The sequence below is a fragment of the Cydia amplana genome, chromosome 4, assembly GCF_948474715.1.
Source record: "Cydia amplana chromosome 4, ilCydAmpl1.1, whole genome shotgun sequence".
Lineage (NCBI taxonomy): Eukaryota > Metazoa > Arthropoda > Insecta > Lepidoptera > Tortricidae > Cydia > Cydia amplana.
The window spans coordinates 4,305,012-4,322,507 of NC_086072.1; the positions used below are offsets into that span (position 1 = coordinate 4,305,012).

The following is a 17,496-nucleotide window of genomic DNA, read 5'->3' on the forward strand; positions in this document are numbered from 1 at the left end:
AATAAAATACCTTTTGACCAAATCTCAGATATTGTTATTTATTTTAGGTATTTATCATGAGAATAGCCATAGAATAGATAATGTTCATCATTTTCGTTTCACATTGACACTAGTCAGACATAATAGCCGGTTTAGACTCTCGTGGCTCGCAAGCTCGTCGAGCTAATATAATTTAAACACTAACGGCACGGCATAAGGTTTATAACCGAATGACAAGCCGAATGCGAGTGTGTCGAGGCGAGCCACGAGACGCGCCGCGAGCCGAGCCGCGAGTCTAAACGGCTATAAGGCGCGCTCTCTGACCAAAGAAAAAAAAAGGGCGCGCATGGCTAGCAGACGCCTCTATCGGTCAAATTCAGCAATACAAGCGTCATTCGTTCTTTTCATTTTGTTTAACTGGTAATGTTGGCTAAACTTAATCACAAAGTATTTTGCATTTTGAAATGAATATTAAAAATGTAAAATACATCTCGAAAAGTATTTCAAATAAAATACAAAATGTTTTTTACTAAAAGGCATTTAAATGCAAAATACAAAATAGGTATTTTGCATTTTGTATTTGCATTTTAAATAGAAGTATTTCAAATAAATCGCATCTCTGATGTGTGGCAGAGGGGGTAGCGCGACTATGCTATGTCTAGAGGTTGGATTGTCTGTGGGTTCTAATTTAGCTTCCTAGATTTGACCGGCACAAGCTGCAGAGATATTTAAACAAAATGTAATGAAAAATGTTAAACATTAATGAACGTAATAATTGAATCAAACTCGTGTTGTGGAAGTTTGATGGGAAACGGGGAGTATCTGAGTTATACCTGGCTATATTCGGTATTCGCTCTGTGTATTATACTCGCCGTGCGTTCGCGTTGCTTATATTTCCCCTATCTCGCACACTTCACACATAACCAATTGTATAGTTAGGATTCGACCAGCAAAAATGATTCCAATAGGCTACATGACTATTTTTTTTTATGGTATCAATCGATCGGGTTTGTTTTTAGGATCAAATGTCTATATGGGACCCATTGCATTAAAGTCGGTGAAATATTGCGTTTATGTATATAGTTGCTATACAATATTTTTTTTGGTGAAATGTAAGGAATCGAATGGTACCCTTACTTTTATCGTAAACTTAAATTTTGAAACTTTCAGGTCCTGTATTTTTGTAATTTTTCAATATTTTATTTGAATATCCACATTATTGTGATAAATTGCTCGTTTGCTATCTATTTTACTAGATTTTGTTATAAAATTCAACATGTGTCAACATCCCTATTATACCTTCCAGGCACCGGAGTGAGCCCGCAGAAAGTTCTAGAGCAAGCGACGCGGCTCGTCCACGACAAATACAACTTCTTCGAGATGACGCTCCAGATCGAGGAATTCAGCGACGGCATGGAGACCTGCGGACAGTGCAAGATGCCTCAGTCGTGAGTCCGTAGGACCCTAGTGTTGTTGTAATAAAGTCGAATTTCCCACACCATTGTCCATGTTGGCTGACATTTTTTAAGCAGTTAAAAGGCACATATCCTCGTGCCGCCCAATGTACATTAGGATGTACACTCGGTTTCGATGGAAAGTCAACCTTAATTAAAAACAAAGTAGCTAGCATTTCATGTCTCGTAAAATTTTCGAACAAATGAAATTCAACCTAATTGAAAACACAACAAGGTTCTATCTTCCTTGGCTATAATTTTGTATGGTGGGCGGTACGAGGATAAGGTCAGTTAAGAGTATTGTTATCACTGTAATGTAAAATGCCGCTGTCATAATTTGAATAATTGTGGTTTTCCGTCAGAGAAGCGACTTTATGCTTTATCTGCAATAAGGATCTTACTATCGGAATTTCTGTTGGAATTTCAGATAAAAAGGACCGTATGGAAAGTCACGATTTAAAGTTGATCGTATTAACGTTGAAATAAAGTCCAATTCCATATACACTCATTAGTCAAATTGAAGTTCTAGCGTCGAAACGAAAGGCAATGTAGAAGGACATTGAAACTTGAGTCTAAAATTAAATATTTTGCATGTCTATTAAACAGGGGCGCTTTATCAATTTTAAACTTAAACTACTTATTATAAATAGTTTAAGTAGTAAATAAATATAAAATATTTGTTTTCACAGTTTACGATTAGCTGAGAAATAACTGGCCCGATTTTGATTCAGTTTTCAACTCTTTACAAATCTGTGCTTTATTTAATCTTAATTTCGGCCGAAACGTGAGCGACTCAAACTATTTTCATTTGGTCGCAAAAAAAAAACAAATAAAACGACGACTTCCTTGACGACATTGCTTTTTGGTTAGATATTTAATGTAATTTTTAAGATCCAGTTAAAGTATGGTAGTTGGTTTAAAAAAAACTTATTTTTTCCTAGTAACGTAACTCAATGCTATGTGTTTACCTATTGTATGTACAGTTGAACAGGACAGCGTTATTATGTAAATCCGAATTTATGAAACTATTTATAGTATAAATCAGTATTTAATATTAAATTGTTATATTTGAAAGTACTTATTAGTATCAAAATTGTATTTAGTCTTGTAGCATACAAGCCAGATCTACAAATTTCGTACTTTTACTGCTTGTAAAAGGCAACAATTTGAAAATCACATATTCAACATGAATACAAAATATTCATGCCTTATTTATGTACCTATTTATATTTGTATTTGTATGTACTTATTCAAAATTGTATTAAAATATTTGTATACGTCAAGTACCCATAAAAAAACAATGGATGCCAAAAAATTAGAGCAAGTTTATATTATATTATATTCTTATTGAGGGTATATTCTAGCGCAATTTTTATGCACTTATGTAGGTATTATGGGCGGTGCTATTATAACGCCTTTGTTGATATTTTAATGATTAGCAAAATTGCTCAAATACCTAAAAGCAATAATCACTTTATTATGTAGATAATATAGAAAAATGTATGAGATAAAAATATTGTTAGTTGTTATAGTAATAAACTACATAGTTCCTATCGATGTTATAGAAACGATGTAAATATATTATTTCTGAATAATCAAGAAACAGAACTATGCAATCATATGAAAAGGCCTTTGCTAGTAATATTACAAGTAATAATGTAAACTTTAGTGAAAAATTATATCTAAAGAAATGTAATTGTACAGAGTTGTACAATGTAAAATGTGCCTTAAAAATACTTAAAATAGAATTCATGATTCCGATTATTTCCGTCCCTTCCACAGATCGCTTACGCTTAAAGACGATTGAAGTGTGCAAAAGAAAGAGACAGACTATAAATGAATAAATGTGACCACTTTTGAGCTTCATAGCGGCCGCTAACGGCCGTTTGAATCCGCGGTTGGCGGACTGGATAATAAGTAAAGTTGTGTTTAGTTTAGAGTTTACAGTAGGTGATTATAACTTGGAATATACTGTTAAAAGCAAATCGTTCACGCAATCACATATTTTTTCTGAATTTGTGACAGTCCGAACAAAAAGGGACCTAATGGCGGTCGGCGCTTACGCCATTATTAACGGCGCGTCAATACTAATACGAAATACGCCACAAGGTCCCTTTTGATATGTACTGTCACATTTAATACCACCAATGACACTTGACATCATTCCGTTTTTGGTCGCACTTTTGATATTTGACAGGCAATCTTGTACATCGTGGATTTGTGGTCCTTTCGCTCAGTAATATTACCAAAGAGTTGTTGATTGTAATAGAGAGCTAACGTTTAATAAATGAACGTGCCCGCTAGTTTTGATAACCGAACCAGATGGCGCTGTACCATCGCCCACACTTTTAACTGTACATCGGTGGACCTTATGCCTTTTGTAATAAGGTCCACCGATGTACAGTTAGGAGTGTTGCTTTTTTTACTACACTACGCCATATGTTTTGTGGTCACGTCAGCTTTTGACAACCAAAATTACCTTCCGGATAATGTACAAAATCGTACAGCACGAATTTATCTTATTTACACAGCTTACACAACCCCAATAGATCTTTGACATCATGTATAGGAATAAGTGTACAGAAAAAAATAAAATCTAAATTTGTAATAACTATTTTACAACGTCGGCGAGATGTAGTGACAGCATTTTTGTTGAAGGCACTGGTTTTTACATTTTTAAAATTATTTTTCATATCAAGTCTGCGTCTTTGCATGTATAGATACAGAACAAACGTTCTATCGTGTATTAATGCCTATTTTGAATGAATTGTATCAAACAGTAGTAAATAATCTAATTTATATGAATTTTAATTATAGTTATTATGTAAGTAAGTACCCTTAGAAGGAACTGAGTCTTCCAAATATGTTGCTTAAGCAGACACGTTAAATGTATTTCAACGGAAAATATATTTTCTGAAGTTATTTACCCATTTTTCATTCTTGTTATCTATCTAAAAATCACATTCATCGGGACACATAAAATTGCCAAGTGTTTATTATTAACCTTTCATATGTGTATATGGTCAAAAATCGTGGGATCAAACCTCGGTTAAATGCTGTGGGTGGCACAGAAAAAAAATACCTCGAAAAAAATGCTAAATGATGACTAAAATCGGTCAGGGTCCATAGACAAGAGTCCAACCGTCCAGAAACAGGGGAAAGGGAATAATAACTCCGTGAACAAAATTTTCTACGGAGCACTAAAAACCAAAATGAAATCCTAACGAATCGAGAAATTCCTAAAATTTTTTAAATAAAACAATGCAGTCGCGCATTCTGTACAAGAACATTTAATATTTATAATTATGCTTGTCGGGCAAACACCCAGTCTTGGCCACGGTGGCGTAATAGTGCGCAGAGCGGCGCGCGGTGCGCGTGCGCTCCGGGCTCGAGTAGTCCACCTCGAAAAGGCCGAAACGCTCTCTGAAAATGGAAAATTATATTTTCACCTCAGCAGCTCGAATAAGGGTACTTTGCTACTTAAAAACAGTGAGCAAAATCGCATTTTGCTCACTGAGTGAGACAAAATGAGCAAAATGCGATTTTGCTCACTGTTTTTAAGTAGCAAAGTACCCTTGTTTGAGCTGCTGAGGTGAAAACTTAATTGTTGGTATATCTTAAGAAAACATGAGTGAATAGAGGTAGGTAAGTGATGAAGAATAAATAGTTACATTTTTCGGGTTCTCTAATATGTTCTCACTGCTGAGGTGAAAAGTTTTGTGAACTACACGAGATCAAAGTTATTTACATCTCGTGCGCTTTTGAGTCCCTTACTACGCTCAAGATTCTTTCGCTTGCACGGGACTCAAAATAAGCACTCGAAGAAATATCAAACTTTGATCTCTTGTTGTACAAATAACTATTGAGACAGCGTGTTACAATCTATAGTTTGTCAAAGAACTGTCTCATTTCAAACATAGACAGAGAATCATACTATCTTACTATAGAACTAGCACCCAAAAGAAAAGGGTGAGTATAGTTTTTTTTGTTTCTATTTACTGACAAATTGGTTTGACCAACTATAAATCGTAATATAAGATCCCTAGCAGCTTTCTTAGGCCCACTTGCAGCTTTCCCCGGGGTTAACCAGTTAAACCTGGAGCACAGAATAAGTAAGTAATAGTGCCTGGAGTTACCATGGTTTCCAGTACAATTTGACACTGGGTTAATGCGGTGCAAGTTGCCCTTAGTGATTGTTATTGTGACAAAGTACGAAGTGGCAGACAAAACTTATTCCTTAACTGTACCACAGAATACTCGTACATTCCTATCTGGTCAAGCAAATCTTGTCAGTAAAAAAAGGCGCGAAATTCAAATTTTCTATGGGACGATATCCCTTCGCGCCTACATTTTTCAAATTTGCCGCCTTTTTCTACTGACAAGATCTGCTTGACCAAGTATAGTTACCCAACTCCCCCAAACCTTCTCCAACCCAAAGAGTTAAGCTTGTCTAGTCTAGTACGATAAAATGGACAGATGGAGTAGGTACACCCAGTGGTCAAAATAGGGAATATTACGCAAAAGTCTGCGTAGGGGGCGCCACATCAACAACAAGTAAACAATCTAAGGGTCTACCGCAAACGAGAGAGTCAACATTTTGTTATCTAACTTCTTTATCACTCTTGCATATTCGAGCGATAAAGAGGCAGATAGCTAAGTTTGGATTTCACGTTTCCCGGTAGACCCTTTGTAAGCAAACCGCCTTGATGTATCAATGTCATATTTGATTGTCTGTGAAAACTTGTCAAAAAACAGTTTAAGGTACAGTATGTATAAGTTACTCTATGGTATACTTAAGTCGCCAGTGCTGCACTCTGGTGGCAAAAAATTGCAGTAATACTCCCTATTGCATGAACATTTAACGATTTAATCAATTAAATTTTGTACCTACCGTGATTTCCATTAAGTACTGTTTACGCATTTATGATTATAATTTTAATTTATTTATTGTTTGCATTGGTTATCGTTGTAAATAAAGTTCAAGAACAGGACTAGTTACGTTGAAATGTGCAAAGTAGATAACGACATTGTAAGGTCAACGTGGATTTAAACGTCTGTCTATGCAAGTATTATTTTAGGTAGCGAGCTGTTGATGTCGGTATAGGTACTCGTATTCAGATGATTCGAGAGAGAGAGAGAGAAATACTTACGAGGACCCTCTCATCCACTCATAAGTAACTACTTATACTGGTAGTGACTAATGCAATGCAATGGCAATACAATAAAGAATGCGTATATATCCCACGACGGTGACGTCACAACCATCTGTATAATAGCGGCATGTATGTACGAAATTGCATGGAGAAATTATGAATGAATTCATTGATAAAGTCGCCATGCACTTTTAAGGCTGATGGTACCTACCTTAGGTAGCATCCGGCACCGATTGACTTGTAGTCAAAATCCGTAGAAAGTCAAAAAGTGGACACTAGCCTTGAAGCAGAAGCGTTATGATTAGAGAGAGAAAGGAATATACTCACGAGAATCCTCTCATCCACTCATAGTTGTCTAGTAGCGACCAATGCGTATACCCCACTACGTCACAACCGTCCTTATAAATCGCAGCATGTAGCGACCTCAGGTAGCTGTCGATATAGTTAACTCGTTTTGCGTCGTGTAAACCTTTCTCGAGGGATACGCCGTTCTCTGTGACGACCACGGGGGGGTTGTTATAGGTTGTTTTGATCCAGTTCAGGGTCTTGCGGAAACCCCAAGGTACAACCTAGAGAATTGTTTAAGTTTGTAGTCAACGGTGTCGATGTGTATTCGGTCAGATGTTCTTTTTAAGTGTAGGTACTCAGTGTCTCAACTTTGTGTAGATGAAAATTTACATTGTAGAAAACCTAAAAAAGAACTGCTTAGTTATGTATTCCTCATGGAACCCCAAAATTCAACTAGATTTTGAAACAATGGGAACAATCTAGAATATCAGAACTAGAGTTATGTAGTAACACACAACCAGGCATAAAATTTACCTCAGAATAAACATAGGTAAATATAACTTTCGTGCTATGCGTCTACCCACCCTCAACCACGTAGAATTACTCTTCGGCCATTTCGGATTCACCGTCAACTTCACCCCCATATCATCATCATAGCTCGGCTTCAGACTAATCTTCCCAGAGCCAGGCTTCGCCAAGTTCGTTGTATAGTGATTCAGGCCCAGAAAGTCGTACGATCCTCGTATGTTCAGGATTTCTTCTTCGGTGAAAGAGGGGAGTCGGGAGCGGGCGAATTTCTGGCGTTTGGAGATGGTGTCGATGCGTTGGCGCATTATTGGGGGGTAGTCGCCCTGGTTGGAGAAGATTGGGTGCGCGAACCAGCCGAACTGTGAAGGGAATAAGTTTACTATTCTACAGTCCTTTATTAACACCTTCCATAACTCTTGTAGAAATAATAATATAGTAATAATCTTACTAGGAATTGCCTTGCAGTTTCAGCAGCAGCCTTGTCTGCAGCGGACGGCGAGGCTGGCTCAATCCACGGCATGTCCAGAGCGATCCCCACATGACCTGGAACAAATATTTTACTTAATCACAAAATCATTAACCTGTTCATAGTGTTCATTGACTGAAGACTCAAATGAGCCAGAACTTAGCAATACATCCCAAAGTATTGAGTTCAAGCGTCACTCTAATAAGTAACGGAAACTTAAAGGGTGTCAAGAATTACGCACAGACTGCTCAAATCTTCAAACAATAAGTACTACCACATACGAGTATGAGCATACAAAGTAGGTACCACATATGACTTTAGTTGATCAGAAGAACTTCTTACTTTCGGGAGGTGTTTAACCTCTCGAGATCCAGGTTACGGCATTCGATAGTTTAAATATGGTCTGACTCAAGACTCACCTTGGTGATTTTTATCAAATTCTTTCTTATACATCCTGTACACCATCCCATGTGCCCGCAGAACAGTGTGGGCGCACAGATAGTCTTCAAGTCCACTGGAGTGTCCGCCGGGCGCGTCCCAACCGCCGTAGCCGTCGTGGCAGAAGGTTAGGGGTTCGTTGAAGGTTAGCCAGGTCTTTACACGGTCGCCGAAGGTCTGGATGAGGACCTGGGGAAAAGGATTTTAAAACATGAAGGAATTTAGCTGCCAAGAAATATCCATGGTGGAAAAGCCTGAAGTTTCATTCCATTAGTTGATGACGTTAGGGTAACTAGTACTTGGTAAGGGTTACCGGATCTTGAACATAGAACATAGAATAGGCAGTATTTCTGCCATCTAAGTTTCTACATACCCTAGCGTAGTCAACGAAGTAGTCAGCCATGATGGGATTGGTCCAGCCTCCAAGGTCCTGGAGAGACTGCGGGAGGTCCCAGTGGTACATGGTCACTAGGGCTTCAATTCTGTTCTTCTCCAACTCGTCGAGAAGCTCGTTGTAGTAGCGGACGCCATCTTCATTGATTTTACTGTGAGAAAAATATAGATAATGGTAGATGGACGTCAGTACTCAGTATGAAGTTGTAAAATTTAATACATACAATGGCAGAATTGAGAAGAGTTTTATCTTAAAATTCTTGACTTCGTATACATTCCACAAGCTGTTATTGTATTAGCCTTAAATGCTTTAATCAGTCGCATATGAATGCTGCACTTTTATCATAACGTGCGTCACTGTCGCACTTACATACTTACCTAATAGCTATTTGCTAGAAGATGACAGACGATAAAAGAGCGTCTATCTTAGGCAAACAAGTGCCGTTAAAGTCATAAGTATTCTTCCATTCATAGGTTTACTTAGGCAAAATGTTTACTTATTGAATCCTTCCGGCAGTATCCGTGGCCAGGAGATAGAGAACCGGTAGAACTGCACTCCCAGGGTCCTCATCAGCCGTACGTCCTCCTTGAGCCTGTGGTACGAGTCCGCGGCAACGTCGGCGTTCTGGTGGTCGTAGACTCGCTCCGGGTAGGTGTGCGTGTAGCGGTCCCAAATGCTTTCACTCTTGCCTGCAAAAATATCAGTAAGAACAATATCATCATCATTCGCTTGCCCTTTTCCCATAGTGCCCCTAGCCAGCGTTCCAATTGGAATGTAAGAACTTCACTTTGCTTCGCTCTCGTTGAATAAATATACGAAAGGAGAAGAGAACTAAGCACCTAGCGCCCCTACCAAGCAGCCCGATTTGCTGTTTGGTAGAAATTGGAGAGGCGTAGGTTTGCCCAACATTCGGCGTATATTCGCATGTCCAGAGACCTATAAGAAGGTCTCCTGTTCCATTCTAATTTGAACTTTTGTGTTGACAAAATAAAATTTCATTTTGCTTGGCAAGGTTTGAAGTATGGGCGGCTAGAGGATAAAATGGAAAAGTATTAAGTACCTGAAGCGTTCCATCCGCCCTCGATCTGATAGGCTGCGGTGGCCACTCCGAATGCAAAGCTTCTGTTGGAGAAGCATAGCTGCGTAGGACTGCATGGACAAGATAGATTCATTAAAAAATAACTGTAGTCAGGTTATCTCTGATATAGGGATCGGCAGGAGAGTTGAGGTTGATTAGTTGATTACACACGTTGAGTAGGTACGTAGGTTAGGTACCTACTTAACTCTTAACTAATAAAAACCGGTAGTGAATGCATGAATGAATGAGTGAATGTGACAGTGCATGGTATTTAAGCTAAATCTCAATACATTTAAGAAGGTTTTTTAGGGTTCCGTACCCAAAGGGTAAAAACGGGACCCTATTACTAAGACTCCGCTGTCCGTCCGTCCGTCCGTTCGTCCGTCCGTCTGTCCGTCCGTCCGTCCGTCCGTCTGTCACCAGGCTGTATCTCACGAACCGTCATAGCTAGACAGTTGAAATATTCACAGATGATGTATTTTTGTTGCCGCTATAACAACAAATACTAAAAACAGAATAAAATAAAGATTTAAGTGGGGCTCCCATACAACAAACGTGATTTTTGACCGAAGTTAAGCAACGTCGGGCGGGGTCAGTACTTGGATGGGTGACCGTTTTTTTTGCTTGTTTTGCTCTATTTTTTGTTGATGGTGCGGAACCCTCCGTGCGCGAGTCCGACTCGCACTTGGCCGGTTTTTTTATTGTTCTTGCAGTTGGCTATACTTAAATACCTATCATTTACTTACTTGTAGCTTATAATGTTCTCGCTTTTCTGCAGTCTAACGAGCTCACCTGGATTCCTGGATAAGACAGATTAAAAACAAAATGATATACCTACTCTCTTGTTTCGTTTTTCTTACAACGAAAGTCAAGTCGGGTCATAAGTTTTGTATAGGTACATATCTGTTAAAAATCATTAGTATTTAAATTGTTTCTTTAATGGGTTACCGAGTAGACCAACGTTACGTCACATTAGGTATATGTTACGGCTATCAGTAGCGTCCTGAGCTTATCAATTATAGTGGTTATGGCATCGCGGTCACTAGTAATTAGGTCATTGACCTTGACTTCTTGTCCGCACCCCTCGGTAACTTTGACGGTAAATACTTGTTATACGCAATCTTTAAGGCTTCGTCACACACAGGCGCGTTTTCCGAGAGGCGCGTGAAAGAACATTTGTGTTGACCTTTTGATCGCTTTAATGGATCTCATGTAAACATACGATTCTCGGTTCAGTAAAATTTGCAAGTTCAGATCACATTCATTACGCGAGTACCTATTGGGCAACAAAGGCAAGTAGTAAATAAACAAGTTTTGTTAATAGATAAGCAACACAGGATTTGGACCAGATATTCAGCAAATTAATTCCTTTTTACATAAGCTTTTCAATGTTACACATCTGTAAAGTGCAGTCATTGTTAACCTTTTGGACGCCAATGACCGATATATACGCACCGCAGGTCCAACGCCAAAGACGTATTAATCGGTCATAGACCACAGAGCAACATAGACCTAGGTGCATATGCATAAAGTTCAATTTCAGTTTTGACACTTCGGTGACGTGGCGTCTGGAGACAGCTTTTGTGTTTGACACGGCGTGGAAAAGGTTAATATGATAACAGCAAAGTCATAATAAGATATATTTGACTATGCATATTTAAATTTTCAGCAAGTAACTATACTGTTATACATAAGGATAATCGAACGAGCGAGCGAAGCGAAGTTCTTACATTCAACTTGGAACACACGGCTGGCTAGGGGCACGTCCCGGCATTTCTATGTTTTTAAGCTGAACTATCAGATCATAGTTTGATACACAATAACTTAAGTAAATTTGTTCTAATTTAAATGAAATTGGGTGAACGTATAGTTGAGGGCATTATATTTTAGTCATTAAATTTTGAGCCTGCTCGATCAAGAGATTATTGAGCTACAAGAGCTTAAAATGCTAAAAAGCTATTTGTGAGGGGTCTTGCTATTCTGGTCACTTTAAATGCAAGAAAGTATGGTCGAGTATGGTATCAAATGAAAGTGCTCGGTTTACACATTTATAATATTGTTTTTTAATTTAAGATTTTAAAATAATTATCAAGATAAAAACGAAATAAAATAAACATAATATTAGTATTTGACATTTGACAAGAAAGATTACGGCTTGCCACAGATACAATTTATTTTAATCTCTATGGTGACTTAAATTTATCAATTAAGGGCTCCACAGATCTTGCAATAAATCGTACGCGGTTTTTAGGGTTCCGTACCCAAAGGGTAAAAACGGGACCCTATTCCTATTACTAAGACTCCGCTGTCCGTCCGTCCGTCCGTCTGTCACCAGGCTGTATCTCACGAACCGTGATGGCTAGACAGTTGAAATTTTCACAGATGATGTATTTCTGTTGCCGCTATAATAACAAATACTAAAAACAGAATAAAATAAAGATTTAAGTGGGGCTCCCATACAACAAACGTGATTTTTGACCGAAGTTAAGCAACGTCGGGCGGGGTCAGTACTTGGATGGGTGACCGTTTTTTTGCTTGTTTTGCTCTATTTTTTGTTGATGGTGCGGAACCCTCCGTGCGCGAGTCCGACTCGCACTTGGCCGGTTTTGATAATTTCACGGCTAAGTAGCACTGCCTTAAATTGAACTTTTTGGCGAAACGCGAGTTCTTAGTTCGGGGCGAACTACTAGTTATTTATGAACAATGATGTAAAAATTTATACACAGATTATAGTGGTTCCCACCAGATAACTGACAGAAGTCTGTAGTCTAAAGACATGTTTAACGACTATAGCGCCATCTGCGTTAAGTTTTGCGTATTTATCTTTATATTTACTTGTAGAACTGTGTATGATACAGGAATTTAAAACTATGTGAAACTTGTTTGAATGCTTTTCACTATTTGTTGATGCTTTTGACAATCTGGTTGCATTAAACATTACTAGGTACAAGGTGTTAATAATACTTATAGTGGTAATAAAAGTGTGACTTAGACTAATATTTTAACTGAACGCCTAAATAGAACATTTTATAGAATTTAGCAAGTTAAGAGTTTTAGTTACTAAAAGTTGTAATTTGCAATGCCCGTACAGGGTTCATAACTGTTTCTTATTCAAATGTACCACCTTATGTACGTACCTATTAGGGAATGCAAATCGGTTATTTTTTGTATGGAAATAATCGGTTATTAACCGAAACCGCGGTTATTTCCATACAAAAAATAACCGATTTGCATTCCCTAGTACCTATGAAATCAATTAATGACCGATTACTGATTAAAATTATGAAAGGAAATGTTAGGAATTTGATAAGGTAACTGGCTCCTATAATAAGTACTTTAAACTACTAAATTATTGCATGGAATTTTTATGAAAATAATATATTCTACATGTATTTAACTGTAGAGGGTTAATAGACTGATTTTATATGTATGAGATAATTGCTAGTATACATTCTTCTTCTTCAACCTAGCGTTTTCGCGGCCTAGCGCCAGGGTCCGCTTTCCTGCTTAGTCTTCTCCACTTTATACATTGTAATAAAATGTAATTTATTTAAAGGAAGAGGGAGGAAATAGATAATAATAATAAATGTCATGTACTATAAACTATAATACTAATAAGTAAGAAACAATCATTGTTACAGATGTTACATGTCATTGATGTGTCAGTGTGTAGGTAGTCTACCTTAACCACGTTAAGGACTATTCTAGACTCTAGTAAAAATATATATTGTACTACTAACTAGTGGTTAATATTCTGGTCTAACATCACTCATTGTTGTTAACATATGAAGCACCCAAAGCTGGCTAGATAATATATAGTTGTAATCAGACTGTAAACACATTAAAGAGGCTATCTGTATGTAGTTGTTACTTTCAAATATTATATGTTACTTGATTACTTATTACAGAATTTAGAAAATTAATTAACTATTAGTACACCTAAGTCATATGTAATAAATGAACTTGTGATATTGTTAACTTCCTATTTTACTACACCCTTTTAAGGGTCCATGCATATTTATGTAAAATACCGTGTATGAAAATAAAGATCTCTATATAGGCAAGGAATAACGTTTGTAAGACTATGTGGAAAGCTGTGAGTTTACTTATTTGTAATTGGAGTATCGACTTCTTGATATTATCATTATGTAAACACTGAGTTATAAAAGTGTGTGGTGATTTAAGAGTTTATTAGTTTTGTCAGTGTTCCTAAATTCATTATTTAATCGTTATCACTCAATTGGTTAAAGCTAATATGCTGATTAGAAATGTATTGTAATGGAAGTTCATTTTGGTTGTACAGCACTGTACACTGGTTCATTTTACGTATTCTTCTACAATTTCAAATTTGTTAAAAAGGAAGAGATGTGGTGTTCATCAATAAATAAGCAGATGCGCTGGCAACACTTTAGTTCTCATCATGGCGGCTGTTGCGGGCGCGCTGTGTGGACCGAATAATAAATTGTTTTATTTACATACAAACAATTGAATTCCACTAAGAGTAAACTAGATTGATGATGGAAAGTAAACATCACAGTAAATATAATCTCACCCGATCCATATGACCGCCAAACCGAGTAACACACAGTATCGCGACATGTCCGTCTGTCTGTCGCCGCAACCGACCGAGCAGTGAACGATAACTTATGACATTAGGTAGGTACTTACAATAACAACGCTATATATTATACGGTCTGCAATAGACAGAGATGCGATTTATTTGAAATACTTCTATTTAAAATGCAAATACAAAATGCAAAATACCTATTTTGTATTTTGCATTTAAATGCCTTTTAGTAAAAAACATTTTGTATTTTATTTGAAATACTTTTCGAGATGTATTTTGCATTTTTAATATTCATTTCAAAATGCAAAATACTTTGTGATTAAGTTTAGCCAACATTACCAGTCAAACACAATGAAAAGAACGAATGACGCTTGTATTGCCGAATTTGACCGATAGAGGCGTCTGCTAGCCATGCGCGCCCTTTTTTTTTCTTTGGTCAGAGTGCGCGCCTTATAGCCGTTTAGACTCGCGGCTCGGCTCGCGGCGCGTCTCGTGGCTCGCCTCGACACACTCGCATTCGGCTTGTCATTCGGTTATAAACCTTATGCCGTGCCGTTAGTGTTTAAATTATATTAGCTCGACGAGCTTGCGAGCCACGAGAGTCTAAACCGGCTATTATGTCTGACTAGTGTCAATGTGAAACGAAAATGACGAACATTATCTATTCTATGGCTATTCTCATGATAAATACCTAAAATAAATAAAAATATCTGAGATTTGGTCAAAAGGTATTTTATTTTGAAAAAGTATTTTGAAAATACCTATTTTGCATTTAGCATTTGAAATACAAAACGCAAAACTATTTGGTATTTTGCATTTGAAATAGTAAATCTGAAAAGTATTTTGCATTTTGTATTTAAATGCTTTTTTAAAACCATTTTGTACATCTCTGGCAATAGAAGTAGCAGTGCGAAAAGATATTGAAGTGTTTTTAACCTCTCACGCAAAAAAGGGGCGTTATAATTTTGACCGCTATATGTACCTATACCTATACACACACACACTTGCCTGCCTGTGGCGCCGTAGCTCTTAAACCAGTAGATAACACGCTAGAACGGTCCGGGTCCGGGCCGAGGCCTTCGACACTTCAATTTGCTATGGAAAGCATCACGTGATCCCCGATCTTCCGCCATATAAAACGAAGTGTCGGAAGTCTCGGCGCGGGCCTGGACCGTTCTGACGTGTCATTCTTAAATAGATGTGGATACGGTTTTTGAAGTGAAAACTTCTTTAGCGGCGCTGGGCACTTTTTGAGGTGGGGAAAAAATGATAAACTCGTGACAGCGTAAGGCGATCACGTGACCGTAAGGGGCGTAAGGCGATCACGTGACCGTAAGCCCCGTAAGGTGGCCACTCATAATTGAAATGGCATTTAAATCAATAAAGAAAAACTCAATGTTATTTGACATTTATGTTGCGGACTCCTTTTCATGACTCTTTACCTATGTTCAAATAATTTGACGTTGTCATGGCAGTATGTAAATAAACATGTCAATGAAAAAGTGTGATCTTATTTGAGAATGATAATAATATATACTCGTAATAAATAAATAGAATACCTCCGCTAAACGTATCCTGTTACCGGGCGTCGGTAACATAGTGAGGTGAGTTTTCACTTCTATCGGCACTCCCGGAGTGCAACCGTTGTTGCTTTTTTTTAAACAGATTTTCTAGCGCTGGTTCTTAGACTTATCAAAATCAGTTCATCCGTTTCATTGCCTTGGGGGTTTTTTAAATTCTTAATTTATATATGATGTTATTTGGCTAGGTGCATCATATATGTATACCTATACAGGGTCTTGCGTTCTATGGGTAGAGGTGGAGTCTGTGATACTTTAATTATTTTCCAAAAAAAGTGTCATATTATATATATATATATATATATATATATATATATATATATATATATATATATATATATATATATATATACATAGAAGGTAGCATCCTATAGAAGTGGTCTACGCGTGCCTTCGTGAGGGACAAAACATACGCAATGTGACGCTATGATTGGTCGAATTTATTTGTTGCCCACCATAATCCATACTAATTTATGGTGGGGAATAAAAAAAAATGTGAGACTGTGACAAGGACAAACAATAATAGCGCTTTCGCTGCTACTCCTGAAAGATACATAAGACTATCCCGTTCTGTCAGTTATCCCCACCACTCATGCCCAATCCAGTTTAAATACTTAGATTCATGTACTTATATACAATATTATAAATTTATTTTATGTCATGTATTGTCATGCCATAAATATTTTGATTTTAGCACTTTTATTTAAAAAAGCGGCCAAGTGCGAGTCGGACTCGCCCATGAAGGGTTCCGTATTTATGGGGATTTATGACGTATTCAAAAAAACCTACTTACTAGATCTCGTTCAAACCAATTTTCGGTGGAAGTTTGCATGGTAATGTACATCTACATCATATATTTTTTTTAGTTTTATCATTTTCTTATTTTAGAAGTTACGGTGGGGGGGGGGGGGACAAACATTTTACCACTTTAGAAGTGTCTCTCGCGCAAACTATTCAGTTTAGAAAAAAATGATATTAGAAACCTAAATATCATTTTTGAAGACCTATCTATAGATACCCCACACGTATGGGTTTGATGAAAAAAAAAATTTGAGTTTCAGTTCAAAGTATGGGGAACCCCCAAAATTTATTGTTTTTTTCTATTTTTGTATGAAAATCTTAATGCGGTTCACAGAATACATCTACTTACCAAGTTTCAACAGTATAGTTCTTATAGTTTCGGAAAAAAGTGGCTGTGACATACGGACGGACAGACGGACAGACGGACAGACAGACATGACGAATCCATAAGGGTTCCGTTTTTTGCCATTTGGCTACGGAACCCTAATAAAAATGGTTCAAAGCTGCGTTCGAGTCTCCCACACCTGAGTAAGTTCGAATTGGCCTCTAGGCCAGGATCCTAAATTTTCGGTTAATAGAGCTTGGCCAATGGCTTCATGCGAGTTCAGTTGCTTACCTAATTCTTTTTTTCCTGCACTTAAGTACCTACATGTTTCTAAAACTTTATGTTTTTACACCTTTCTACTTGCTATGTTGCCTTGTCTGCAAGAGATTACTTCCAACGATATAATATTACTGCCTGTTGCCTGTTACCTTTATTGACATTGTAA

General features: G+C 37.4%; 2 protein-coding genes and 1 long non-coding RNA gene across 4 annotated transcripts in view; 2 read left to right on the top strand and 1 right to left on the bottom strand.

The window, feature by feature from the left end:
- Positions 1-1,434, top strand: part of LOC134663113 (proton-coupled zinc antiporter SLC30A2-like) — a 45,282-nt gene extending 43,848 nt beyond the window's left edge. The window contains exon 10 of the mRNA XM_063519447.1: positions 1,286-1,434. Within this exon, the coding sequence (XP_063375517.1) occupies positions 1,286-1,431 (146 nt within the window). The 3' untranslated portion in view covers positions 1,432-1,434. The remainder of the gene's footprint in view (positions 1-1,285) is intronic.
- A 3,285-nt stretch (positions 1,435-4,719) lies between these two features.
- Positions 4,720-14,462, bottom strand: LOC134663061 (myrosinase 1-like). Of its 2 annotated transcripts, XM_063519366.1 has the most exons (10): positions 14,331-14,462; positions 10,525-10,578; positions 9,761-9,849; positions 9,197-9,389; positions 8,680-8,851; positions 8,288-8,495; positions 7,851-7,945; positions 7,459-7,761; positions 6,914-7,155; positions 4,720-4,856 (listed from the first exon to the last, which is right to left on the bottom strand). In XM_063519366.1, exons 1-10 carry the CDS (start codon positions 14,375-14,377, stop codon positions 4,724-4,726), a joined length of 1,536 nt encoding a protein of 511 aa, XP_063375436.1. In that variant the 5' UTR covers positions 14,378-14,462; the 3' UTR covers positions 4,720-4,723. The 2 variants fall into 2 exon arrangements, with proteins under 2 accessions (XP_063375436.1, XP_063375437.1); XM_063519367.1 differs by lacking the exon at positions 10,525-10,578 and having other exon boundaries at positions 14,331-14,427.
- Positions 14,463-16,848: 2,386 nt separating this feature from the next.
- The window catches only part of LOC134663121 (uncharacterized), a 135,111-nt gene continuing 134,463 nt past the window's right edge, over positions 16,849-17,496 (top strand). The window contains exon 1 of the long non-coding RNA XR_010098122.1: positions 16,849-16,979. This is a non-coding gene — a long non-coding RNA (uncharacterized LOC134663121). The remainder of the gene's footprint in view (positions 16,980-17,496) is intronic.

Coding starts and splice junctions, on each gene's coding strand:
- LOC134663061 (XM_063519366.1), bottom strand. CDS start 14,377: ATGTCGCGATACTGTGTGTTACTCGGTTTGGCGGTCATATGGATCGG. Junction 9,850..10,524: donor GAGAACATTATAAGCTACAA/GTAAGTAAATGA, acceptor TTGTCCATGCAG/TCCTACGCAGCTATGCTTCT. Junction 7,946..8,287: donor ATTTGATAAAAATCACCAAG/GTGAGTCTTGAG, acceptor TATTTGTTCCAG/GTCATGTGGGGATCGCTCTG.